The sequence below is a fragment of the Neoarius graeffei genome, chromosome 3 (assembly GCF_027579695.1).
Source record: "Neoarius graeffei isolate fNeoGra1 chromosome 3, fNeoGra1.pri, whole genome shotgun sequence".
Classification (NCBI taxonomy): domain Eukaryota; kingdom Metazoa; phylum Chordata; class Actinopteri; order Siluriformes; family Ariidae; genus Neoarius; species Neoarius graeffei.
The window spans coordinates 74,873,080-74,899,495 of NC_083571.1; the positions used below are offsets into that span (position 1 = coordinate 74,873,080).

At 41.1% G+C, this 26,416-nt stretch overlaps 2 protein-coding genes across 3 annotated transcripts in view; one reads left to right on the forward strand and one right to left on the reverse strand.

The window, feature by feature from the left end:
* Positions 1–13,179, forward strand: part of fam102bb (family with sequence similarity 102 member Bb) — a 62,939-nt gene extending 49,760 nt beyond the window's left edge. Inside the window, exons 9-11 of one of the 2 annotated variants that reach the window (XM_060917323.1) lie at positions 1,098–1,234; positions 1,335–1,404; positions 12,770–13,179. In XM_060917323.1, coding sequence (XP_060773306.1) covers positions 1,098–1,234; positions 1,335–1,404; positions 12,770–12,785 — 223 coding nt within the window. In that variant the 3' untranslated portion in view covers positions 12,786–13,179. Of the gene's footprint in view, positions 1–1,097; positions 1,235–1,334; positions 1,405–10,498; positions 12,425–12,769 lie in introns of those variants that run through there. The other variant, XM_060917322.1, reaches the window with a different exon arrangement.
* A 123-nt stretch (positions 13,180–13,302) lies between these two features.
* henmt1 (HEN methyltransferase 1) lies at positions 13,303–24,951 on the reverse strand. Its single transcript, XM_060916023.1, has 6 exons — positions 24,800–24,951; positions 24,574–24,689; positions 18,322–18,456; positions 17,352–17,534; positions 14,169–14,346; positions 13,303–14,080 (listed from the first exon to the last, which is right to left on the reverse strand). Exons 1-6 carry the CDS (start codon positions 24,905–24,907, stop codon positions 13,613–13,615), a joined length of 1,188 nt encoding a protein of 395 aa, XP_060772006.1. The 5' UTR covers positions 24,908–24,951; the 3' UTR covers positions 13,303–13,612.
* Between the last annotated feature and the right edge of the window lie 1,465 nt (positions 24,952–26,416).

Genomic DNA, 26,416 nt, shown 5'->3' on the forward strand with positions numbered 1-26,416 from the left:
GATTGTGTGTGTGTAAGGCAAAGAAGTAGAATGTTCTGCAGTGGCCAAGTCAGTCCTCTGACCTAGTAGTAAAAACAGTTTAATTTATGATTGCTGGTTTGTCCAATTACTTTTGATCCCTTAAAAAGGGGGGGGGGGATCACAGATAAAAAGTGCTGCAATTCCTACATCATTGACCCAATTTGGATACCCTCAAATTAAAACTAAAAGTTAGCAAGTTCTGTGTTGAATTTGCATGTTCTCTTCATGCCTGCGTTGGTTTCCTCTGGGTGTGTCGGTTTCTTCCCACAGTCCAAAGACATGGATTTGGTCAACTGGCTACTCTGAATTGCCCATAAGTGTGAATGGTTGTTTGTCTCAGTGTTAGCCCTGTGATAGATTGGCAACTTGCCCAGGGTGAACCCTGCCTCTTGCCCGAAGTCAGCTGGGATTGGCTCCAGCTTCTCCATGACCCTGACTGATAAGCGGTATAGATAACGGATGGAATTTCACCTCCAGTACACAGTGAAAGATGGCTAAAATAACTATAACTGCTTTGGATATATTTTGCTTTAGAAACATTCACGCTGTATTTGACACAACTATATTCAATTCAATTTTATTTGTATAGCACTTTTAACAATGGACATTGTTACATAGCAGCTTTCGAGAAATCATTCAGTTCCTGATATAAATTTTAACTTGATTAGTTTATCCATCATGGGCAAGCCAGAGGCAACAGTGGTGAGAGAAAACTCCCTGAGACGGCAGGAGGAAAACACCTTAAGAGAAAGGAGACTCAAAAGGGGAAACGCATGCTTATCTGGGTGACACCAGATAGTGTGATTTATAAATTGGAGTATACAGTTATAAAAGATTAGAGTCAAAAAGTGCAGTTGTGTAAACAGAAATTTATGAGCAACATAGAAGTATGACTGAGGCCCCCATTCACACAGGCATTTAATTAAAAATGTGTCATTTTAACCCAGACATGATAAAGTAAATGTACTTTAGTGGTAAATCAGCATTAAGTGAATAAAACAGCTTGTTTTATGTTGTTGCCATGTTAGTATCATTTTGAAACCATTTTTGAAACCAATTGTGTTCCTCCCTTGCAGGCATCCGATGAAACAGGACTCGATGGAATCTCAGCTGAAGCGGATGGATGCCACTAGGGTTGATGCTGATGATGTGGTGGAGAAAATCCTACAAAGCCAAGACTTCACTCATGGCATGCTCGATTCTAGCAATGAAGGTAACCACAACAATTACTCTCTCTGAAGAGCTTGTTGGGTTTTGCTATATCAGACCCATGTAGCACTGAAAAAAAAATCACCATTGTAATATTGTTTCAGAGGAGGGTCTTCGTTTATTTGTGGGTCCTGGAGGAAGCACAGCACTTGGCAGCCATCATCTACCTGCCAGGTAAAAATGTAGAGATCAGTAGTAGTGTTTCACATGTCAACAGAGATACTAAAATGTGAACACACACTATTGCCGCTTTTCCACTACCAACGCGGCTGAGTTGGGCTGAGCCGTGCCGTGCTGAGTTGGGCTGAGTGGGGCTGTTGGAGTTGCATTTCGACTACAACCGCGCTGAACCGTGCTGGCTGGAAGTGGGTGGACACATTGGGTGGAGTTAGCGAAAGTGGGTGGACGTCACATGATGTCGTTAGGCAGCGCAAACAGTGACATCAGTGACCTTTTAAGCGGTAGTCTCATGACCCGGATAGTAAACAATAAACATGGAGGACATGGAGTCGTTAGTGTTGCTGGTCTTGGTGCTGTGGCTTGTTGTCACCGACAACGCCAACAGATACTGGCAAGAGCGTATAGATGAGGTGAGGCGCATAAGGCTTCAGAAATTCTCGTAATTCGTAATTATTCTTCTTCCGGGTTTACGGTGTTTACAGATCCCAGCGTGCTCGCGGGGCGTGTGTGGGCGTGTGAGGACACTCCTCCTCACCAATCGGTGCACAGGGGAGTGTCTCCTCACGCCCCTAGCCCCACTCGGCTCGGTTTGGCTCGCTTCAGCCCCACTCCAAAACCGTGCGAGTTTTGGGTGCTAAGCAGGGCTGAAGCGAGCTGAGTCGTGCTGCTCTGAGGTAGTCGAAACGCGAGCCGTGTCGGGCTGAAGTGAGCTGAAAAAGGGTAGTGGAAAAGGGCCATAAATGGGACACCATCAGTCAGAAGGGGATTTCTCGAAGCTAAATTAAGATAAACACTAGTGGCGAGTTTTTGAATTCCAGATATTGTAAGGATCTCTCTTCCATACTGACCTATCATATGTGAAAAGCAGTTCCAGTGGATATAAAAAGTCTATGCACGGCAATTAAAATGGCAGGTTTTTGTGATGTAAAAACATTAAACAAAGATAAATCATGTTAGAGCTTTTTCCACCTTTAATATGATAAATAGCAACCAAAAGAATTCAAGTCTCATGGCATCTCATTATCTCTAGCCGCTTTATTCTGTTCTACAGGGTCGCAGGCAACCTGGAGCCTATCCCAGCTGACTACGGGCGAAAGGCGGGGTACACAGACAACCATTCACACTCACATTCACACCTACGGTCAATTTAGAGTCACCAGTTAACCTAACCTGCATGTCTTTGGACTGTGGGGGAAACCGGAGCACCCGGAGGAAACCCACACGGACACGGGGAGAACATGCAAACTCCGCACAGAAAGGCCCTCGCCAGCCACGGGGCTCAAACCCGGACTTTCTTGCTGTGAGGCGACAGCGCTAACCACTACACCACCATGTCGCCTAAATTTATTTATTTAGTGCTAAAATGTTTTTGGTTTTTACCTGAATTTTGTTGATTGCTACAGTACATCACATTTAAAGGTGGAAAAAGATTTGAAATTATTTCTCTTTTCTCAGCAGTTCTATTGAACAAGTACAGTGGTGCTTGAAAGTTTGCGAACCCTTAGAATTTTCTATATTTCTGCATAAATATGACCTAAAACATCATCAGAGTTTCACACAAGTCCTAAAAGTAGATAAAGAGAACCCAGTTAAACAAATGAGACAAAATATTATACTTGGTCATTTATTTATTGAGGAAAATTATCCAATATTACATATCTGTGAGTGGCAAAACTATGTGAACCTCTAGGATTAGCAGTTAATTTGAAAGTGAAATTTGAGTCGGGTGTTTTCAAATCAATGGGATGACAATCAGATATGAGTGGGCACCCTGTTTTATTTAAAGAACAGGGATCTATCAAAGTCTGATCCTTACAACACATGTTTATGGAAGTGTAACATGGCATGAACAAAGGAGATTTCTGAGGACCTCAGAAAAAGTGTTGATGCTCATCAGGCTGGAAATGGTTACAAAACCATCTCTAAAGAGTTTGGACTCCACCAATCCACAGTCAGACAGATTGTGTACAAATGGAGGAAATTCAAGACCATTGTTACCCTCCCCAGGAGTGGTCGGCCAACAAAGATCACTCCAAAAGCAAGGCATGTAATAGTTGGCAAGGTCACAAAGGACCCCAGGGTAACTTCTAAGCAACTGAAGGCTTCTCTCACATCGGGTAATGTTCATGAGTCCACCATCAGGAGAACACTGAACAACAATGGTGTGCATGGCAGGGTTGCAAGGAGAAAGCCACTGGTCTCCAAAAAGAACATTGCTGTTTGTCTGCAGTTTGCTAAAGATCATGTGGACAAGCCAGAAGGCTATTGGAAAAATGTTTTGTGGACAGATGAGACCAAAATAGAACTTTTTGGTTTAAATGAAGAGCGTTATGTTTGGAGAAAGGAAAACACTGCATTCCAGCATAAGAACCTTATCCCATCTGTGAAACATAGTGGTGGTAGTTATATTAGATTAGATTAGATTAGATTAGATTAGATTAGATTAGATTAGATTAGATTAGATAAAACTTTATTGATCCCTTTGGGCGGGTTCCCTCAGGGAAATTAAGATTCCAGCAGCATCATTACAGATAAACAGAGAAAATAAATAGAGAAAACTTCTACATAAATTAAAATAAATTATTTACATATACAAATATAAAAAGAATAAGATATGGGGAAGGGGGGAAGGAGGGAAAAAAGGGGGGGGGGCGGCAGGAGAGATATTGCACTTTATATTGCACATTGTCCGGTATTGCTTATTGTTAGGCTAGGCTACTGCTCCTTCCCATCCTCTGTCCTCCTGTTACCCCTCCTCCCCCCCAGAGAGGAGTTGTACAGTCTGATGGCATGAGGGACAAAGGAGTTTTTAAGTCTGTTCGTCCTGCACTTGGGAAGGAGCATTCTGTCACTGAACAGGCTCCTCTGGTTGCTGATGACGGTGTGCAGAGGGTGACTGGCATCGTCCATGATGTTCAATAGTTTGTCCATAGACCTCTTCTTTGCCACCGTCACCAAAGAGTCCAGCTTCATGCCGACCACAGAGCCGGCCCGCCTGATCAGTTTGTCCAGCCTGGATGTATCCTTCTTGGATGTGCTGCCCCCCCAGCACACCACGGTGTAAAACAAGACACTGGCAACCACAGACTGATAGAACATCCACAGGAGTTTCCTGCAGATGTTAAAGGACCGCAGCCTCCTAAGGAAGTATAGCCTGCTCTGTCCCTTCCTGTATAAGTGTTTGGTGTTGCAAGTCCAGTCCAGCTTGCTGTCCAGCCACAGCCCGAGGTATTTGTAGGAATCCACAGCCTCCACCTCAACTCCCTTGATCAGAACTGGTCGTGACCCTGGTCTGGACCTCCCAAAGTCAATGACCAGCTCCTTGGTCTTCGAGGTGTTGAGCTGCAGATGGTTCCTGTTGCACCACACAGCAAAGTCCCTCACCAGGCTCCTATACTCCTCCTCTCTGTCGTCACTGATACACCCAACGATGGCTGTGTCATCGGCAAACTTCTGAATGTGACACAGCTCCAAGTTGTAGCAGAAGTCCGTGGTGTACAGGGTGAAGAGAAGAGGGGCCAGCACCGTGCCCTGGGGTGCTCCAGTGCTGCTAATCACAGTGTCAGATGTGATGTCCTTCAGCCTGACGTACTGCGGCCTGTCAGTGAGGTAGCTGGAGATCCAGGTGACCAGGCAGGGGTCCACTTGCATCCTGTTCAATTTGTCCTGAAGCAATAGGGGCTGGATGGTGTTGAAGGCACTCGAGAAGTCCAAGAAGAGGATCCTCACTGTGCCATTTCCCTTATCCAGATGCGAGTGGGCTCAGTGTATCAGGTAGAGGATGGCGTCTTCCACACCGACACCTGCCCGGTACACAAACTGCAGACAGTCCTGGGCATGTTGTACCTGGGGTCTGAGGAGGCTGAGGAAGAGCCGCTCCAATGTCTTCATCGGATGTGAAGTGAGTGCCACCGGTTGGAAGTCGTTCAGCTCGCTGGGCCGATTCTTTTTGGGAACTGGAATGATACATGATGTCTTACAGAGGGTTGGCACTCTCCCCAGCTGCAGGCTGAGGTTGGAGATGCGTTGGAGTGGTTCACCCAGTTCAGCAGCATAGGTCTACAGTAGTCAGGGACACATCTTGTCCGGGCCTGCTGCTTTCCTGGGGTGAAGCTTCCTCAGTTGACCTCTGACCTGGTCTGCAGTAATGCATGGAGGAGTCTGTGTTGAGGTGAGAGAGGAGGGGGCTGCTGTGATGACTGGAGGGAGGTGTGTTGAGGGAAGAAGCAGAGATGGCTGCAGTGAGGGAGAAGGTGGGGGGGGACGTGGACTGGTTGAACCGATTGAAAAAGTCATTCAACTCATTCGCCCTCTCCACTGTCCCCTCAATGACTCTGGTCTTTGTATTGTGGCCTGTGATGGTTTTCATACCTTCCCAGACCTCCCTCATGCTGTTCTCCTTCAGCTTCTGCTCCACCTTTCTCCTGTAGCTGTCCTTAGCTTCCCTCATGCAGCATTTTACCTCCTGCTGTGCTGCTTTCATTGCCTCCCTATCCCTGCTCCTGAAGGCAGCCTTCTTCCTGTTGAGGACAGCTTTGTCTTCCTGTGTTACCCATGGCTTGTTATTAGGGTAACACCGTCCAGTCTTAGCGGGGGAGACCACGTCTGCACAGAAGTTAAGGTAATCCGTCAGACAGTGTGTCAGCCCCTCTATGTCCTCACAGTGTGGGCTAAGCAGCACATCCCAGTCCGTGATGTCATAACAGTCCCTGAGGGCATCTTCCATTTCAGGGGACCACCTCCTGATGGAGCTAGTTGTTGCAGGCTGCCTTTGAACCAGGGGGGTGTACTTCAGCTGTAGAAGAACCAGGTTGTGGTCAGACTTCCCTAGTGGGGGGAGGGGTGTGACTCTGTATGCATCCCTCACATTAGCATACAGCAAGTCAATTGTCCTGTTGTTCCTTGTTGGACAATCCACAGCCTGGTAAAAAGCAGCCAAAGTAGAGTCCAAAGTAGCATGATTAAAGTCCCCAGAAATGATGATAAATGCCTCAGGGTGCTGTGTCTGCAGCCTTGCTGTGACAGAGTGAATCCTCTCACATGCAGTGGCTGCGGCTGCCCTCGGAGGGATGTAAACACAGATGGTGATCACGTGACTGAACTCCCTCGGCAGATAATATGGCCGCAGGGAGTATCATGTTTGTATCATGGTTTGGGCCTGTTTTGCTGCATCTGGGCCAGGACAGCTTGCTGTCATTGATAGAGCAATTATATTCTGAATTATAGAGTGCTTCGAGGTCAGCGCGAACCCAGCGGCGGCCATATTGGAAGTCAAAGGTCGCTGTGTCAGTGCATTGTTGTTGTTCAGCGAAGCAAAAAGGGGTGACAATGCCGAATACGTGCGTCATTGTTGGCTGTAGTAGCCGGGGGGAAAAGGGTGGCAAAAGCTTCCACAGACTCCCTAAAGTCGTGACTAACCAGGGAATTGCAGCACAGGAGAAAAGCGAGCGGAGGAGATGACAGTGGCTGGCTGCCATTAACCGATCAAATTTAGGACAACTTGACTGTATCCGGATTTGTTCTGATCACTTTGTGATAGGTACAGTGGTGCTTGAAAGTTTGTGAACCGTTTAGAATTTTCTATATTTCTGCATAAATATGATCTAAAACATCATCAGATTTTCACACAAGTCCTAAAAGTAGATAAAGAGAACCCAGTTAAACAAATGAGACAAAAATATTGTACCTGGTCATTTATTTATTGAGGAAAATGATCCAATATTACATATCTGTGAGTGGCAAAAGTATGTGAACCTTTGCTTTCAGTATCTGGTGTGACCCCCTTGTGCAGCAATAACTGCAACTAAACATTTCTGGTAACTGTTGATCAGTCCTGCACACCGGCTTGGAGGAATTTTAGCCCATTCCTCCATACAGAACAGCTTCAATTCTAGGATGTTGGTGGGTTTCCTCACATGAACTGCTCACTTCAGGTCCTTCCACAACATTTCGATTGGATTAAGGTCAGGACTTTGACTTGGCCATTCCAAAATATTAACTTTATTCTTCTTTAACCATTCTTTGGTAGAACGACTTGTGTGCTTCGGGTCATTGTCTTGCTGCATGACCCACCTTCTCTTGAGATTCATTTCATGGACAGATGTCCTGACGTTGTCCTTTAGAATTCGTTGGTATAATTCAGAATTCATTGTTCTATCAAAGATGGCAAGCCATCCTGGCCCAGATGCAGCAAAACAGGCCCAAACCATGATACTACCACCACCATGTTTCACAGATGGGATAAGGTTCTTATGCTGGAATGTAGTGTTTTCCTTTCTCCAAACATAACGCTTCTCATATAAACCAAAAAATTCTATTTTGGTCTCATCCATCCACAAAACATTTTTCCAGAAGCCTTCTGGCTTGTCCACATGATCTTTAGCAAACTGTAGATGAGCAGCAATGTTCTTTTTGGAGAGCAGTGGCTTTCTTCTTGCAACCCTACCATGCACACCATTGTTGTTCAGTGTTCCCCTGATGGTGGACTCATGAACATTAACATTACCCAATGTGAGAGAGGCCTTCAGTTGCTTAGAAGTTACCCTGGGGTCCTTTGTGGCCTCGCTGACTATTACACGCCTTGCTCTTGGAGTGATCTTTGTTGGTCGACCACTCCTGGGGAGGGTAACAATGGTCTTGAATTTCCTCCATTTGTACACAATCTGTCTGACTGTGGATTGGTGGAGTCCAAACTCTTTAGAGATGGTTTTGTAACCTTTTCCAGCCTGTTGAGCATCAACAGCGCTTTTTCTGAGGTCTTCAGAAATCTCCTTTGTTCATGATACACTTCCACAAACATGTGTTGTGAAGATCAGACTTTGATAGATCCCTGTTCTTTACATAAAACAGGGTGCCCAGTCACACCTGATTGTCATCCCATTGATTGCAAACACCTGACTCTAATTTCACCTTCAAATTAACTGCTAATCCTAGAGGTTCACATACTTTTGCCACTCACAGATATGTAATATTGGATCATTTTCCTGTTTTCTTTTTTTTTTTCATATTTGAATGTTTTTATTTTTATAAAAGCCTCCTGTGGACTGGTGTTGTAAATTAGCACTTGTGCTAAAACACTCAAACAATGCATCTGGTTTGTCCAATGTTATTGCTATGTCCATATCAAATAAACATTTAATAATAATAAAAAATTTTCTCAATAAATAAATGACCAAGTATAATATTTTTGTCTCATCTGTTTAACTGGGTTCTCTTGATCTACTTTTAGGACTTGTGTGAAAATCTGATGTTGTTTTAGGTCATATTTATGCAGAAATCGAGAAAATTCTAAAGGGTTCACAAACTTTCCAGCACCACTGTATGTTAATATTGTCTTGAATTTCATAGTTACTAAAATAAATGTGATACAAACTATTATCTTTTCTATGTACTTTCAGCAATGATTAATGGATATATTTGTCACATTAGGTAGCTTATGTCTACTGCAGTGCATTGTTGCATCAAATGGCATTTAAGATCTAGGCCTAGTAAATGTTTATGTACACATGCTGTTAGTACAAGTTACATACTAGGCCTACATTTTATTCACTGACTAAAATAATTGATAATAATTATAATAGTTATAACACCGACACGGGCGGCACGGTGGTGTAGTGGTTAGCGCTGTCGCCTCACAGCAAGAAGGTCCGGGTTTGAGCCCCGTGGCCAGCGAGGACCTTTCTGTGCAGAGTTTGCATGTTCTCCCCGTGTCCGCGTGGGTTTCCTCCGGGTGCTCCGGTTTCCCCCACAGTCCAAAGACATGCAGGTTAGGTTAAAAATGGTGACTCTAAATTGACCATAGGTGTGAATGTGAGTGTGAATGGTTGTCTGTGTCCATGTGTCAGCCCTGCGATGACCTGGCGACTTGTCCAGGGTGTACCCCGCCTTTCGCCCGTAGTCAGCTGGGATAGGGTCCAGCTTGCCTGCAATCCTGTAGAAGGACAAAGCGGCTAGAGATAATGAGATGAGATGAGATGAGATAACACCGACACATCGCGGACCCAACCGGACACAAATCTATCGTATGCTTCCATACTCTTGTAGTTCTGGAAATCCTTTAGTTCACAAAATGGACTTGGGTGAAACACCAGATAGTTCACAAGATCGATGTATGTCACATGCGGCAACAAGCTGGGGTCAGCTTTCCATTCCTTCTCACTAACCGTGTATGGATCTACATTCCCAATGAAACGTACCTTCTCAGCATAACGCTCCCGTGCCTGCTTATCCAAACTTTCACAGTAGTGCTCCATCACTTCAGATGTCTAAATTCTTAAAAAATCCATGCTTCTAAGCCCTCTAACGCGGAAACGAATCGGTGAATGTGTACTCTATGATGTGTACTCTATGAGCACTCTGGAGCGAGTGACTTCCAAGATGGCCGCGCAGACCGCAGTGTTACTATTTTTAGCATCATCTCGGAGCACTCTATACCAGCGAATTCTAAAGGAAAACATCAGGACATCTGTCCATGAACTGAATCTCAAGAGAAGGTGGGTCATGCAGCAAGACAACGACCCCAAGCACGCAAGTCATTCTACCAAAGAATGGTTAAAGAAGAATAATGTTTTGGAATGGCCAAGTCAAAGTCCTGACCTTAATTCAGTCAAAATGTTGTGGAAGGACCTGAAGCGAGCAGTTCATGTGAGGAAACTCACCAACATCCCAGAGTTGAAACTGTTCTGTACGGAGGAATGGGCTAAAATTCCTCCAAGCCGGTGTGCAGGACTGATCAATAGTTACCGGAAACGTTTAGTTGCAGTTATTGCTGCACAAGGAGGTCACACCAGATACTGAAAGCAAAGGTTCACATACTTTTGCCACTCACAGATATGTAATATTGGATCATTTTCCTCAATAAATAAATGACAATGTATATTTTTGTCTCATTTGTTTAACTGGGTTCTCTGTATCTACTTTTAGGACTTGTGTGAAAAATCTGATGTTTTGGGTCATATTTATGTAGAAATATAGAAAATTCTCAAGGGTTCACAAGCTTTCAAGCACCACTGTATCTTATGTCAGTCCTGCTTCCAGATATCATTCATTCAGGACATTCGATTCTGATGTTTCTTTTTACATGTTGCAGGGTTGGAGCTGGTGCCTATGAACAAGTGGTGATTAAGCGCTAGAGCTGGAAGGTGCCAAGTAGAGAGGTGGCACAAACCAAAGTACAAGAGAGAGGGCGGGTACTCCAACCTCCTTTCTTTCCAGCAGTGTGATTATTACTATTATTATTATTATTAATTTTTTCCGTCCATTTGCTGCTAGTAAAGCCTGAGAATTTTCAAAGAGCAGTGTCTGCCATCATTGTAGAAGCCGGGCTCCTCTGAATCCTGGGGTAACTCCATTACTTTCCAATCCCAACACTCCCTGCTTTCCTCTTTGACTCGCCAATAAAACATTCAACAAAGGAGGGAAACTGATCTTTTATGTTGGAACAGGAAACAAACCTTGGAGTGTTTTGCTTGGTTGGCAGTTTTGTTCCACTTTTTTTTTGTCATCTGTGTGGTGAGGATTTGAGCTCTCCATTGGATCTTGTGTATTCAGTGGTGTGGGTTTAATATTTAAAGTTTTAATAGATGGCCATATTCAGAGGAGTCAGCAGCTGTGTGTGTGTAGATGGGAATTGCAGATGCAGTGTTGCAGCATTCTGGTGAAGGTCACATTACGATTGCATAGTGCTTCTTTGATGATCTCATTACACCAAGCTGAAAGTGAACCGACTAGCTGGCATTGGAGAGATTGACTTTCGCAGTACTCACTGAATAAAGTGTCACCTTTACATTTAAACAAATGATTAATATTCTGTCAGATTTGGACATTAGTTTTAGTTCATCAAACATGGTCTATGTGCAACTGTTCTGTTTGTGCTTTTGATTGTACAGCCATTTCAAGTGGCATCTCACTCCTTCAGCACATATGAGGCTAGGGTCAAGCCACTCAGAAACTGCCATGATCATTATCTGGAGTGTAATACAGCAGTTTGGCCCTTCAGCCATAATCGCACCATGTACATTACAGCTAATTAGCTATTTATTTTACTGAGCACAGAGGGCATGATTGGGAGCTGAGGAGTAGGAATTCACAGGGTTATTATTATATTGTGAATTATAGCCTTTGCAGCCGCAAAAGCATTTTTCATAGGCTTTAATTTCATTTAAAGTGCTACAAAAATGTAGTCTATGACCCTCTTTTTGTTTATTTATACTATGTACATGTATTGCTGTTGTGTTCGTTTTTTTCATATGCATCACAAACACTACAAAGTGTATACTAATGTCTGCCAAGTTTGTGCATATCTGATGTTTATCATGATATACTGTTAAAGTACTTTTGTTAGTTTTCTGTCTGCTAGTGTAACCATGAACCAGGTTCTCTATGGTTTTATGTGCCATATGTTTTACAAAAGCCATATGTTTTACAAAGTGTGTGTGTGTGTCAGTGACAGGGAGAGAGAATACACACAGGATAGTATTTTGGTAGCTCTTTAGTGTATCTTAACTCTGGCCCTAGGGAGAAACTATGTAGGGCTAGATTTAACAACCAAAAGCATGGGTCTTATTTGAAATATCTCGAGTGTATAAATGTCTATAACATCTATTATATCACTTCTGATATGATGTAATATCTCAGAAGCCTGACGAAATGGACAGACTGAGTTAAGCCAGGGCTCTTCACTATTACAAAACATTAGTATTGTGTCTTACAACCCAGACCATTAGGTTTCCATAGGGCATTGTTTCATACATTATATCTGTACAGTGTACAATAACAGAATCCTTAGATATTTGAATAGCTGACATTGGGTGTAGGTACCATGTGTTGGAAAACACCATGGCTTTTTTTTTTTTAATCAAGTCTGTGAAGCTTTTGCTCCTTGTACGTTACTGTACAGCGTAACGGTGATGCTTTTTAGTGTTCTGCATTGCCATTGTGATGTTCAGCTTCTTTTAAATCAATTGATGCTGATTGTGTACCGCGCACTGTTAAATAAACAGTTTTTAACACAAAATTTCTCTGTAAAAATATTCTTGACAAGACAACCTGTAAACATGTATACGTATGTGAGTGAGTGATATGTGATATCTAAAGGTGCTTTCCTTTTTCTTCTCGAAATTATATCTTTAAAAAGTTACAATAACCTGGTTGCATACTTGTTCACACCGTTTGTTTTTTTTTTAAATAATGGAGCTGTGCTCAGAATTGCATTCAAACTTGTGTTCACAAGTAATTATCATATTAACCATCATCAATGATATGGTTCTGATATGACCCCAAATAGAGTTCAGGTGTTTCTGTAGGATTTTGTTGACATCATCTTGGTTTCATCCTACTAATGAATCCATTTTTCACACAGAGTTTACAAAAGATGAATGGGACCTCACTGTTGATCAGGAGAGGGGTACAAAAGAATTTGGAACGCCATCAAGGTCCAATAATCAAGTGAAGAAAAAGCACATCACAGTGACTTTACCAAGTACAGGACAAAACGATGAAAAAACAAGACAAACTTAACAAGGAGGCTGCCAAGAGACCTACAGCCTCAAAGGAGTTATGGTTTGATGAAACCAAGCTAGAACTTTTGGGGGTAGAACAAATGTAACCCCCCCCCCAATATATTGCTGATGAAGCAGGGTGGTGTGCACACTGGTACCAACCAGGTTGTAGTACTTTTCCACCCCCCCATCATATCTCTCTCTCTCTCTTTTTAATATTTGTATTTCCCTTGAATTTTTTTGGTTTCTGTGTCACATTAAAAGTGGAAAAAAAAAAAAAAAGATTATCCATTTTGATTGAATTTTTCTATTACAAAAACCTGCATTTAAAAAAAAAAATTAAAAAACACACTTGCAGTTTTAACAGGGGTGTGTAGGCATTTTATATCGACTGTTTTTCCCACCAGTTGATCAGAGATCAAATGTCCGTGACGTTCCTCCACCATCATGTCAAAATACAGAACAGCTGCTTCCATACTGCAAATGACCAAGTTTAATTTAGATACATTAATCTCAAGAAAGTCACCAGAACAGGACTGACTGAATTAAATCAGCTACTGTTGTTAGGAAGAGCAGAGAATTGTTCATAACAATAGATTAGCCACTCACAAATTGTCCTATATGGAAAATAAACCTGACAAGCAGGCCAGTGACTGCAAGGTGTTCTAGTTCCATAATTACTGATTTCCTAAAGTAAGAAGTTATTAAAGTTCATTTTCCCAGTCCTCCTCGGCATTGTCATTCACAGACCTTGGCACACGTTCTGCCTTCTCACCCTCGTCCATTTCGTCTTCGTCTTCCTCCTCCTCATAATCATTAGGCAACATTATGGCATCTCTGTCAGCATCTAGCTGTACTTGCAAGTCCACCAGCAGCAAGTCTCTAAGTTGCTGGATATTCTTGCACAGAGTTTGCACTGTGGAACCAGCCCACAAACACAGAAGCGGCACACACACCCATCTCCCTTGCCTGTACACCACCTCTTCCTCCCTTGCCTGCCCCGCTGCCTCAGATGGTAGCATGGGTTCACAGGAGGTGAAATCACATTGCTCACCTTCCTGACTCTTTAGCCATTCCTTCTTCAGCTGCTCTGCTCTGTAGAGGACTTCACAAACTACAGTCCTCTGGAAGATATTGTTGTCACAGAGGCTCGGATAAACCACTCTGTACAGCTAACAGGAATGAACATGGGAGAAAGATTACATGGCAGACATGCGATATCAGACATTCTCTCTATCCATCACAGAATTCAGCTCTTACCAGCTGATAAACTGTAGGTTCCTGCTCAGAGTTATTTATTTGTGTATTTAAATAACCAACAACTCTTTGGAAAACTCCAATCTGGGAACAGAATCCAACATCTCTGATCGCCCCAGGAGCCTCTCCTACTCCTGTGAATTCTACAGAGTAGCCATATTTCTTGCAAGCTCCATCAGCCCTGAATAAATGAGAAAAAAGTGTTATTGCAATTGGGAAGGTTCCTCAATATGACTGGAAGGGTACTGTGATTAGAAAACACATGGAAAGACTGTATAACTCAATATCACAATTTTCAGTAAAGATATTTCTATTTCTCTCATTTTCAGCATTTTTAATTAAAAAAAATTAAAATCCCTGCACGTATTTCAACACTGCACTAACATTCTCATGACTCACTCACTTTCAGTAACTACTTGGATCCTGAGCCTACACTGGATGTGAGACAGGAATACACCCTGAAAGGGATGCCAGTCCAGCTCAGGGCAACACATACAGTGCCTGCCAAAATTACTGGCACCCCTTGTAAAGATTAGTTAAAAAAAACGGGGGGGGGGAGCCACCTTTTGGTGAACATCAAAATAGATGTTCATCGCAGACTGAAAAAATGAGAAAAATCTAACCTTTAATTGAAATAAATTTATTCAGAGAAAAACAAATCCCTTGAGAAATATTTTCAAACACACATGTTCCACCATTATTGGCACCCCTGGAAATTATAGTGAACACATTGTAACTGAAGCACATTTCCCATTTAAACTGTACATCTCCGAGTTGATTGGAGCGTGTAGGAACTTTCAAGCTGTAATCCATGACTTCCTAATTAACTGGGGGACAGGTGACACACACACACACACACTAATAAAAATAAATAAATATATATATATATATATATATATATATATATATATATATATATGGGGCGGCACGGTGGTGTAGTGGTTAGCGCTGTCGCCTCACAGCAAGAAGGTCCTGGGTTCGAGCCCCGGGGCCGGTGAGGGCCCTTCTGTGTGGAGTTTGCATGTTCTCCCTGTGTCCGCGTGGGTTTCCTCCGGGTGCTCCGGTTTCCCCCACAGTCCAAAGACGTGCAGGTTAGGTTAACTGGTGACTCTAAATTGACCGTAGGTGTGAGTGTGAATGGTTGTCTGTGTCTATGTGTCAGCCCTGTGATGACCTGGCGACTTGTCCAGGGTGTACCCCGCCTTTCGCCCGTAGTCAGCTGGGATAGGCTCCAGCTTGCCTGCGACCCTGTAGAAGGATAAAGCGGCTAGAGATAATGAGATGAGATATATATAAAAAAAACAACCCCACTCCAGTAGCTCTCTCGTCGACACTGATAAACCTAGGCCTGAACTACAGGTATCGTTATCAGTCTGGCGTGACCACCAACCACATAAACTGCAAGGGACTGATTTATTTATAGTTGTAGTTATCGCTACTGTGGGACCGGGCCTTTACAGAGTGGTTCGAGTCTCCCATCATCAATACAAGATCTCTGAGAATAATTAAAGCAACTCTAGACAGAAACGTTGTGATGTTGCATAAAGTTGTCAAAGCAATGCCATGGTGAATGCGCACCGTAATCAAAGCTAAAGGCGGTCCAATTAAATATCAGTGTGCAATTTTTTTTTTTTGGCAGGGCAGTGCAGCATAATACAATGTAATATACAGAGGATATTACATGGTGGCACAAAGATATGAAGTTTATCTTTGAGTGGTGAATATATTCACGAGTGAGCGAAGTGAACAAATGATATTTTCAACACAAGAAGATAAACTTCATATCTTTGCACCACCACGCAATGTTCTTTATATTATATGGACACATCCACAAAAAAACCCACAAGTTAATCAAAAGAATTTTAATGTTGAACCGGTTCACCATTTTGACAACACGCGTCTAGTCAACAGGAAAACACCGGGAGTGACGTAATTGGAGTGAAATATGAGGAATTATTATACATACAGGACACTTTTTCAACGGAATAAAAATACGTACTCTATTCCCTTCTAGCGGGTTCAATAGCATGCGATATTGTTAGCATATCGCTTATCCTACATGTATTCCACCACTCTACCCAATGGAGAATGAGCGTTCAATATGGCTTATGATATTGCATGTTTTCTAAACAACATGACATGTCGGAGCTGATGCAAATATTGCATGAGAAAGTTTTCTGCTGCACATGCGCAGAACCATTTCTTTGTTCGCAAGGCAATACATTTTTGGTCCCCCTCACTATAAATCAAAATCTGATTGGTTAATTCATCTGTCACTTGCTACATAAACATACACTGCCATGGCCTTCTGTCCCGGCAATAAAGTCCTGACCAATGAGTGAGCCAGCTCTAAACTATTCTCTGCCTAGAGACAACAAACAAACAAAAAAAAAATCTCACTGGATAACTCAATTTTAATGCTTTCAGGACAATAACCCTTTCATTCCTGAAGCAAATTTGGTAGAAAATAAGGCCAAATTAGAAGAGAATAATTATAATGAATAAAAGCAATTAAAGAATGAAAGAAATTAAATGTAACATTTGAAATGCTGACATGTTTAGCCCTTCTCTGAAGGCCTAGAAGGTCCTGACGGTTCCCCTCTGTTTAAAAGAGAAAAACATACCAACGGACATCGAAAAACTGGAAGAGAGAGGAGTGTGTACGTATAATAATAGTGGCTTTTTTCGTGGTCCATCAGATATATTCCATTCAGCTACTCGTCTTTGACTCATGCTAGCTTTATGGAATATATCTGATAGACCACAAAAAAAGCCAGTCAATATTATTTAAATAAGTCACTCGGATCTGCTATGTATTTCGTTTGAAAAATGTGAGTTTTTCAATATGAGAAGATAAACTTCATAGTTTCAAGCCAACGTGTGATGTTTTTATTATATAGACACATCAACAAACAAAATGTACCCAAATTTATCAAAACAATTCATCGATATCTTCACGAGTAACATGTAGAGATTTAGACATATAGAGATTAAGGTTTTGGGTCTCCATGTCCTGGATGTAGCACGTATGAAAAATACGAGTGAGTATTTCCTAGTAAAACACTCATGTCCATATAATATAATGCAATATAAAACCATACTTGTATATTCACTCAATACTGTTTGCTAAGATGCACACTCACTGCTGAGATTTATACCACTGCATGTCAGGTAATGAAAGCTCACCAAGCTTGAAACTGTGCTCTGGTCCACTCAAATTTGTGGCCTTTGTGTCTGAAGCCTGTTAGTCCTGGTAATAAAGGATTGAAATCTGCATTTGGTGTGCTTATTATCACAGTGCGTGGCTCCATGTATTCAAACAAAACCTCTGAAAACTTCTCCACTTCCCAAAGCTGAAGGTGCTCCATGCTTTGAGATAGGAAAGAAAATGAGTAAATCTATAAAACCATGATTTTATTCAATACCAAATTACTCTGAGTAGTAACTTGTCAATAATTTAAAGAAGAACTGAAGGCAAATGTATCATCAAAATTCTCTCATTTTATTAAATATAGGAATATGATAGCTATTTTGTCACTGCTATAGCAAGTTATAAGTGTTTGAAATATGCTATGTAATACATTAGTCCATATGTCAAAGCAATGGCCATAAACAAGATTTGTTGAGACCTGTGCGAGACATCATAGGACGGAAGTAAAACGTACAGTGGAAATCAAAGTGACCAACATCTGCCAACATTGTCAAAAGACGCACGTGCGCTCTTTCGAATGCTGATGTAATCAAGCCAGAAGATTTGTTTGTTTTGATAGCAATCAGGAAAGTTTGAAAAAAGTAGGCAGTAATCATCATTTAAACTTGTTTTTGTACAATATTTCATTTGGAAATCAGTGTTCAAAATGGCGGCACTGACACCTGGCTGACACTTCACGTTTCGAAGTCTTGCACAAGTCTCGTGAAGATCGCACGGATAAGCGACGCCTGTCGTGGACCAAACAAACTAAATTCAACATGGCTAAAAACCGCATAGGCCGGTAAGTTTAATATTTAATTGCAATTAGTTGCCAATATGAGTCACGATATAAGGTTACTAAAACCGAAAACTTAATTGAATAACACTTTAATTAAGAAATAAAGCAAGTTTAAAAATGACTTCAGTTCTCCTTTAAGTACATCGAATAAGTTTGAATACACTCACACTTCAATGCAGACGATCAGATCAAAGCCCTTGGTGCACGGCTCCATTTCTGTGATGGAGCCTTGATAAAGGTTGATTGTAAGTGGTCTGGCATTTGGCTGCAAGTATTCAGTCATGAGTGGAGCCAGTGTATACCTAACACACAGCAACAGACATGCATACACGGGACCTTCACCTGCTTACCACACTATAGTGCAGGGGTCTTTAATCATATCTGCTGGGCTGGTATGACTACAGGCTTTTATTCCAGCCAAACTTGATAGATGACTGCTGCCCAGGATTAACAGATTAAACATGTTAAATGAAGTGTAGCTGCTGTTGGGTTGGAATGAAAGCCTGCAGCCACACTGGCCCTCTGTGGAGACTGAAGACTCCTGCAGTACAATAGTGTGACAAATATCAAGTCAATTAATTCAGATTAAAGATGCTGAAGTTGATTCCAGACAAAGTGCTCTTGTAAAAATAAGCAATATGGTATTAATTATATCCACACACACAAAAAAAAAAAAAACACCCAGTATTATGCTTTATACTACACACTCACCATCCACTTTATTAGGAACACTTGTACATTCATACAGTTATCTGATTGCGTGGCAGCAGCACAATGCATAACATCATACAGATACAGGTCAAGAGCTTCAGTTATTGTTCACATCAAAAATCAGAATGAAGATAAACAAAGTGTGGTCTCTGACTTTAACCGTGGCATGATTACTGGTACCAGATGGGCTGCTTTGAGTATTTCAGAAACTCCTGGGATTTTCACACACAACAGTCTCTAAAGTTTACACAGAATCATATAAAAACACTGAGTAAGCAACAATTTTTTGAGGTGGATGAGCTGCAATAGCAGAAGACCAGATCAGGTTCCACTTCTGTCAGTTAAGAACAGGAATCTGAGACTATCATGGGCACAGACTTACCCAAACTAGACAGCTAAAGACTGGAAAAAGACCAAGTGATTTGCTTGTTTTGTTTTCTATAAACAACCATGCCACAGTTAAATCACAGAGATCACATTTTTAACCGTTCTAACGTTTGCTGTGAACATTAAGTGAAGCTCTTGACCTGCATGATTTTATGTGCTGCTCTAGGGCTGCCAACTTTCCCATAAAATACAGAAGAGATACAGGTCTTGTTAAAGGTCCATAGTAGTCAGAGTTCCTCAGTCCAAACACCCCCTCCTTCCTTTCAGGAAGTTAGTTCACCACATGATTAACTGAATAGATAGTTGCCAGAATGTGCAGTTGTACAGGTGTTCCTCATAAAATGGACAGTGAGTGTATATGATAAATGAGGATGGGTTCCCTTTTGAGTCTGGTTCCTCTCAAGGTTTCTTCCTCATGTTGTCTCAGGGAGTTTTTCCTTGCCACCGTCACCTCAGGCTTGCTCATTTGGGATAAATTTTTAATTCATGTTCATCTATATTTTTCTGTAAAGCTGCTTTGCGACAATATTGTTAAAGCTGCAGTTAGACAGTCCATAATTAGACAATTTTTCAGATTTACCAATAAAAGCAATTTTACAAAAGGTGAATTTCAGTCACAATAGTTGTTATTGGTTAATTAATCAACCAGAAGACCCCCCTCGCCCTTTGAACTTCTTGTCTGATGACACAGCTCATTATCTGAGATGGAATTTTCTTTTTAAGCACGATCAGCAATTTGAGGAAAACCCAGACATTATCATCACAGGTAAGCATGGTGGAAAGATCATGGACATGTTTTTACTTATCAAATTCACCTATATTTTGTGATATCCTTGTCGAAACCTACTTTGGTTCTTACTCTTTCATTTGACAGCTGCCATTTTGTATCTAAACGTATGTTTGAGAAGTCACGTGACATGTCGATAATAGTGATCACTTTCACCGGTGTCCACCATTATCGACACCCTGTGGAATTAAGTGACATTTACAATGTAATGTATCGATCTTTATAACATTGTTGAAGTAAATGAAGCATGTTAAAAAATAAGTGCTGTGATTTATAATATTTTTTTCTGATTCATAACAGAATGGAATGTTTATAGAGTATTTGGAATCCTACTGCAATAAATAGAATTAGATCAGAATTAAATTCCTAGCATATAAAAAAATGACATGCTTGAAATATTCAGATTTTTCTATTCCATTCAGAAAATTATTTTTTGCAGTTTATTGTAAATATCTACCACATATTACAATATCAGTAGATATTTCATATATTTAGATGTACATTTTAAAATCTCAATTAAAAAAAAAAAATCACTTGTTTGAAAACTACTGAAGCTTCACCAATCTGAATCTAACTGCAACAAAATTAGAACATTGTTTGAATTATTGGTAAACTACAAAACTAGAAATTAATACAAACAACGAATGATTAACAAAATGTGATCTACGAAAATACTTAGAAAGTGGAACAAAATGTTTAACCTGTCAGAAAATGTATCAGTTCATTTGTTGACAAACATTAGAATTACTTCATTTACGTAAGCACCGACAGTGGCGTGCACAGACATTTTGGGGGGCAAGTGCTCCGGGGGGAAAAAAGGGCACTTTTTTGCGCATGTGGAACACCTTATTATAAAAGTCTGAGATTTAACCCTCCTCTTGTGTTCGGGTCGCCACTGACCCGTTTGTTTTTAAAGGTGTAAAACAACCACTTAATGTTAATTTATTACATCAAGGCTTTTTGACTTTGCCAGGAATCTCTAGTTGAACAAAACAGAAAAAGAAATTTTTGTTTTCCTAAATCTGAAAATGGTCTAGCAAAAAATATAATACTTATGTGCAGTTGTTTCTGTATGCGACGGGCTACTTCACGACAAAATAATTACAGCTTGGGCTTAGAGGGCAAACAATACATTTTCACTCGATTCATGCGTTACCTGGCTGGTGGGGCAGGGGAAGAGCTGACTGACTGCCCGATGTGTTGTCTGCGCTACGACAAGGCCATGGCTTCCAGGACGCTATGCTGCTGCAACCTCACATTGAATGCACTGCACGCTTGTTCACGTGACAGAGCAAGAGAGACAGAGGTCTCTCTTTTTTTTTGTGTGTGTACGGAGGGGGCACACATCGGGACATTATTTTCACACACGCTTTTAATGCCGCGGCTTTTCTAAAAGATCATGTCGACATTGGCCTCAGTAAACTGTAAAAAAAAAATTCAAAAAGGCACTTTTTTGGACAGAGGGGCAGGTGCTTGAGCACCACCTCGTGTCTATCTGTGCACGCCACTGAGCACCGACATCCATATATTTATACAAAATATATTTTGTAATAAGTATGTCTATGTAAAACAATTTTTAAATAAAAATTATGTTTTGTTAACGTAATACCACATACCGATTTTTTTTTTAAATAATAATCTGGATCAAGTGAGTTGGTGAAGTGAATCAGATATATTTTGTGAAAACAGAAGGGAATCGCCTGATAACTAGCGCCACAGCATGCAAAGGAGTGTTGACTGTTTACTTCCACGTGACCTGAATGATGGTGTTGAATGGGAGGTATGACAAGACAATAATGGGTATGTTATTATCATACATTAAAATGAAAGCAGTCTCTTTTGCCGATATTTGTTTTCTAACAAGATTTTTTAAAAAGTAAAAATAAAAGGTCTACCCGATCTCCCGAATGGTATTAACTTTTTTTGTAATTTAGTTATTTAAATTATTTTTATTAAGATACAAGATACCGGTTGACGTGTTGGTTTGCAGGTTTTTAAATAAAGTTTGCAAAACAAAGCATTCTGACCGACCTTGTATCCGCCCACTTCACACCCTGTGTCCGAAATCGCCACTCATTCACTACTCCCTACATAGGGAATTATGAGCTCATTGGTAAAATGAAAAAACGATTTCGGACACTTGTCCATCACGCTGGTATATACGTCATTACTGTCGCACAATTAAAACGTACCAGATCCAGTCGGCTGGTGGGTTTTCAAAATAATTACATGCATGTATTTTTGTGATAAATACATATTATACTGAGCGTATTTCCCACATTAATCAATACAAAGCCCCTGCATCTTTCGTTTTTTTTTTTTAAATCAAGGCTGAATACTGTCTTCTTTGCCGCTGCCTTTAATTAAATCACATTTGATATTTTTAATTTGATTTATTTCAGCGCAACTGCAATGCATGATGGGATATATTGCTTTGGTTAGTGACCATCGGTTGTACACTACTTTTCGTGATGCATTGTGGGATACTTTGAGTGCACTATAGACCCCTTTCACTGACGTCACCCGAAACCGGAAGTAAACAAACCCTGCGCCATATTGGAAGACCAACAAACTCGTGATTGGGGGAAATAACGGCAGCGCGCAGTATTTGAACCCACGAGGCACTTGGATCATCAAAAACCTACAATGGTAAACTTTTGTGCTGTGTTAGGGTGTTCTAACAAAGCTGATGGGAAAGGTGAAAAGAAGTCTTTCTACAGATACCAGCTGTGATTGAGACACAAGCAAACCAAGGAGCTTTCTGCCAGGAGACAGAGAGAGTATTTAGCTGCTTTATGCAGAGCGGATCTGAATACTTCTCGTCTACAACAGTACAGAATATGTTCAGACCATTTTGTTACTGGTAAGTCACTAGGCTAGAGTGTTGTAGAACATTTTTTTAAATGTTTACTGAATAAAAACATCCTTAATTTTATCACATTTATGTTCTCATCTCATCTCATTCTCTCTAGCCGCTTTATCCTTCTACAGGGTCGCAGGCAAGCTGGAGCCTATCCCAGCTGACTACGGGCGAAAGGCGGGGTACACCCTGGACAAGTCGCCAGGTCATCACAGGGCTGACACATAGACAGAGACAACCATTCACACTCACATTCACACCTACGGTCAATTTAGAGTCACCAGTTAACCTAACCTGCATGTCTTTGGACTGTGGGGGAAACCGGAGCACCCGGAGGAAACCCACGCGGAGAACATGCAAACTCCACACAGAAAGGCCCTCGCCGGCCCCGGGGCTCGAACCCAGGACCTTCTTGCTGTGAGGCGACAGCGCTAACCACTACACCACCGTGCCGCCCTCACATTTATGTTATGTATTTCATTTCTTTTTGTTTTAATTTTCCTCCCTCCATCTAGTCTGGTTAACACCAGACCATATCACAAGTGAAATATGGTCTGGAATCCGCCTATTGAATTTCTCGTAGGGGAGGTGTGGTTTACGATTGTCAACGGCCGTTTATTGGACGTTGCGAATGTCTATCATTTGGCGTATACGTAGCCCATGGCCAATCATGGCAGTTGTACCCAGTGACGTAGTTAGAGCGACGAAGAAGACGAAGAGAAGGAAAGGGAAAGAGAAGGCAAAACAAAAATAGGAAAACAATGGCACCGAACGATTACTGCCGTTTGTGCAAGACAAATATGAGAGAAGCTGGTTTGGTTAGTTTGGTTCGTATCGCCCGCCGCCATGTTAAATGTGATCCGTAAACAGTCCCAAATAAACTACAAGCTTCCATTTGTCGAGTAGTACGCGTCACCGTCTTTCCACCCCTCCCCACTCTCTGATTGGCTCCCTAACTCAGGCGAGCCTTTAGACCATAATTTCCATGCTGTCTTTTCAGATCGGAACGATTGTGCAAAGCAGCATGGGATTTCCCAGGCTACCCTCCATCCCTCTTTGGATTTTAAATATAGTTTTTCCCCATGTCCAAATAATTCAAATTTTATATTATATATATATATATATATATATATATATATATATATATATATATATATATATAATAATGAGATAAGTAGTAAATTAAAAATAAATTATGAAATAAAAAAAAAATCCATAACAGCATGAATACAGATTGCAATAGTGGTCAAGTGCTATAATTTTTTTAACATGATAGTGGAGAATTTCATTTAATCTGCACTGATTATTATATGAAATATAAATGAACAAATTCTGAACAGGTCTTTCATAGAATGGAACAACTGTTAATGTAGTAAAGAAAACACTTAACATGTTAATAAAAGAAAATATGCTGCTACATTTCAGGTGTAGTTTGTTTTATGTTTGTATGTACTTGCATAGATGTGTACTTGGCCTTCCAATATGGCGCCCTAACAAAATCTCGCGGTGCGGTGACGTCACGCGAAATATCGGGTGTCCTCGCTAAGGTTTCAGACAGCACTAAAAATTGGCGTCTCTACTATATGGTGCCCTATATAGTGAGTAGGGAGCGATTTCGGTGTGTGTGTTCTTTGAACTGAACAATTCCTTATTATTATAAAGTAAAACACCAACATGTTTTGTCGGATGGTGGCGCAGTCGATGTCCACTCCTGCCAGTAATTCTACACCGTGACGATGAAATCTGAGTTTTCTCAGCAGGGAACATCCAGAGCATCCTAAATCCAACACCTAACAAACACACACTTTGTTTAGACATGACAGTGCAGGGTTGTAGCCAGTGTTACCATAAATTCAAATACTATTGTCAGGAGAGTAAAATTATCTAAGAAATTCATTACCGTTCTGGGTCTGGATTTTTTAACAAACTCAATCACAAACTGGTGCCTCTGTAAATACAGAGGGGGAGAGAAAAAGCTGTTCATTCGGCTCCTGAGCATCGCCTCCATTTCCCGAAAATAGATCTTCCACAGCGATCAGAAAAGATTCTGGCTTCTTCCTCTTCTTCTTTGGGGTTTTACAGCAGCTGGCATTCACAATGTTGCGTTACTGCCATCTACAGGTTTTTTTTTCTATATTCTTGCCTTCTTTCCAGTCCAGTTGTTCTTAAAAATGTAAATAACCATTTCCTCCCTTTAGCAGTGTCTCCATATATTAATATACTTAATATTGTTCTCTGTCCGTCCTATTTTCCGTAGTTCTGTCATCATTACTTGCCTCTCATACCTAAATTTCCTGCATGATGTAAAGATATGATCAACTGTCTCAGCTTCATGGCACTGATCACAGAAACCCGTTGGATGTTTTCCCATGATGTTAAGTGTACTGTTAAGATTGCTGTGTCCAATCCTCAGTCTGCTTATTATTATTTGCTCTTTCTGGTTTGACCCCCTGCTTCTCAACATACCTACTTTGTTTTTGGATTAAGTGCAAATGTCTCCCTTTTGTTTCATTATCCTATAACTGTTGCCACTGTTGGTGTACCTTTCTCCACACTATGCTTTTCCCCTCTGATTTTGATAATTTGATGCTAACTTCAACAGTTTCTTTTTTTGACTGCTTCTTTTGCGAGTTTGTCTGCTCTCTCGTTCCCCTGGATGTCTGTATGTGCTGGGATCCAAATGAATGTGATCTTTTTCCTTTGATTAACCATTCTTGAATTGGTAAATGAAATTTCATAAAGAAAATTTTGATGACTTCTGGTTGAACCTGTCTTAATGCTTGTAAGTGCTGATACAGAATCACTAATATATTTCTGCAGTTTACCTGTTCAATCCATTCTAATGACAACAATATGACAAACAGTTCCACTGTATAAAGACTCAAACAATCAGAAGCTCTCTTATTAATTTCCACCTGGTACCTGGGCACAGCAACTGCAGAACCTGTTGCATCTGTTTGCAAATCCTTTGAACCATCTGTAAAAACCTGAATACTTTTTATATACAGTGCCTTGAAAAAGTATTCATACCCCTTGAACTTTTTCAGATTTTTCCACCTTACAACCACAAACTTAAAAGTTTTTTTTATTGAGACTTTATGTGATAGACCAACACAGAGTATAGGGCTGAACGATATATCGTTATTGTATCTATATCTAGATATGAACATTCAAGATATTAATATCGAAAAAGCAACAATATAGATGATATAGATTTCCCCTCCCCGCGCTCGCCCTGCATGTACAGCTCTGGCAGTCACAACAGACATCATTTTTACAGTTGCCCTTGAATGCACCACTAAGGCCAGCCAACCACAAACCTTATTTCATGCTTGCTGTGGATCGACAGCTGAAGCCAACCAATGACAAACATATGAGGGCGGGAGTGAGGGAGACGGAGACCGACGCGCGCACACTACAGACACAGCGGGGAAATTAAAAAGAAAGAAAGAAAATGAGTGCGGAAGATAATGCGGCTGGTGGCGGTGCAGAATCTGACTTGGTGCCAAAACATAAA

Coding starts and splice junctions, on each gene's coding strand:
- henmt1 (XM_060916023.1), bottom strand. CDS start 24,907: ATGGAGGCGATGCTCAGGAGCCGAATGAACAGCTTTTTCTCTCCCCCT. Junction 24,690..24,799: donor AAAAATCCAGACCCAGAACG/GTAATGAATTTC, acceptor TGTGTTTGTTAG/GTGTTGGATTTAGGATGCTC. Junction 14,347..17,351: donor AGAGCACAGTTTCAAGCTTG/GTGAGCTTTCAT, acceptor TCATTTATTCAG/GGCTGATGGAGCTTGCAAGA.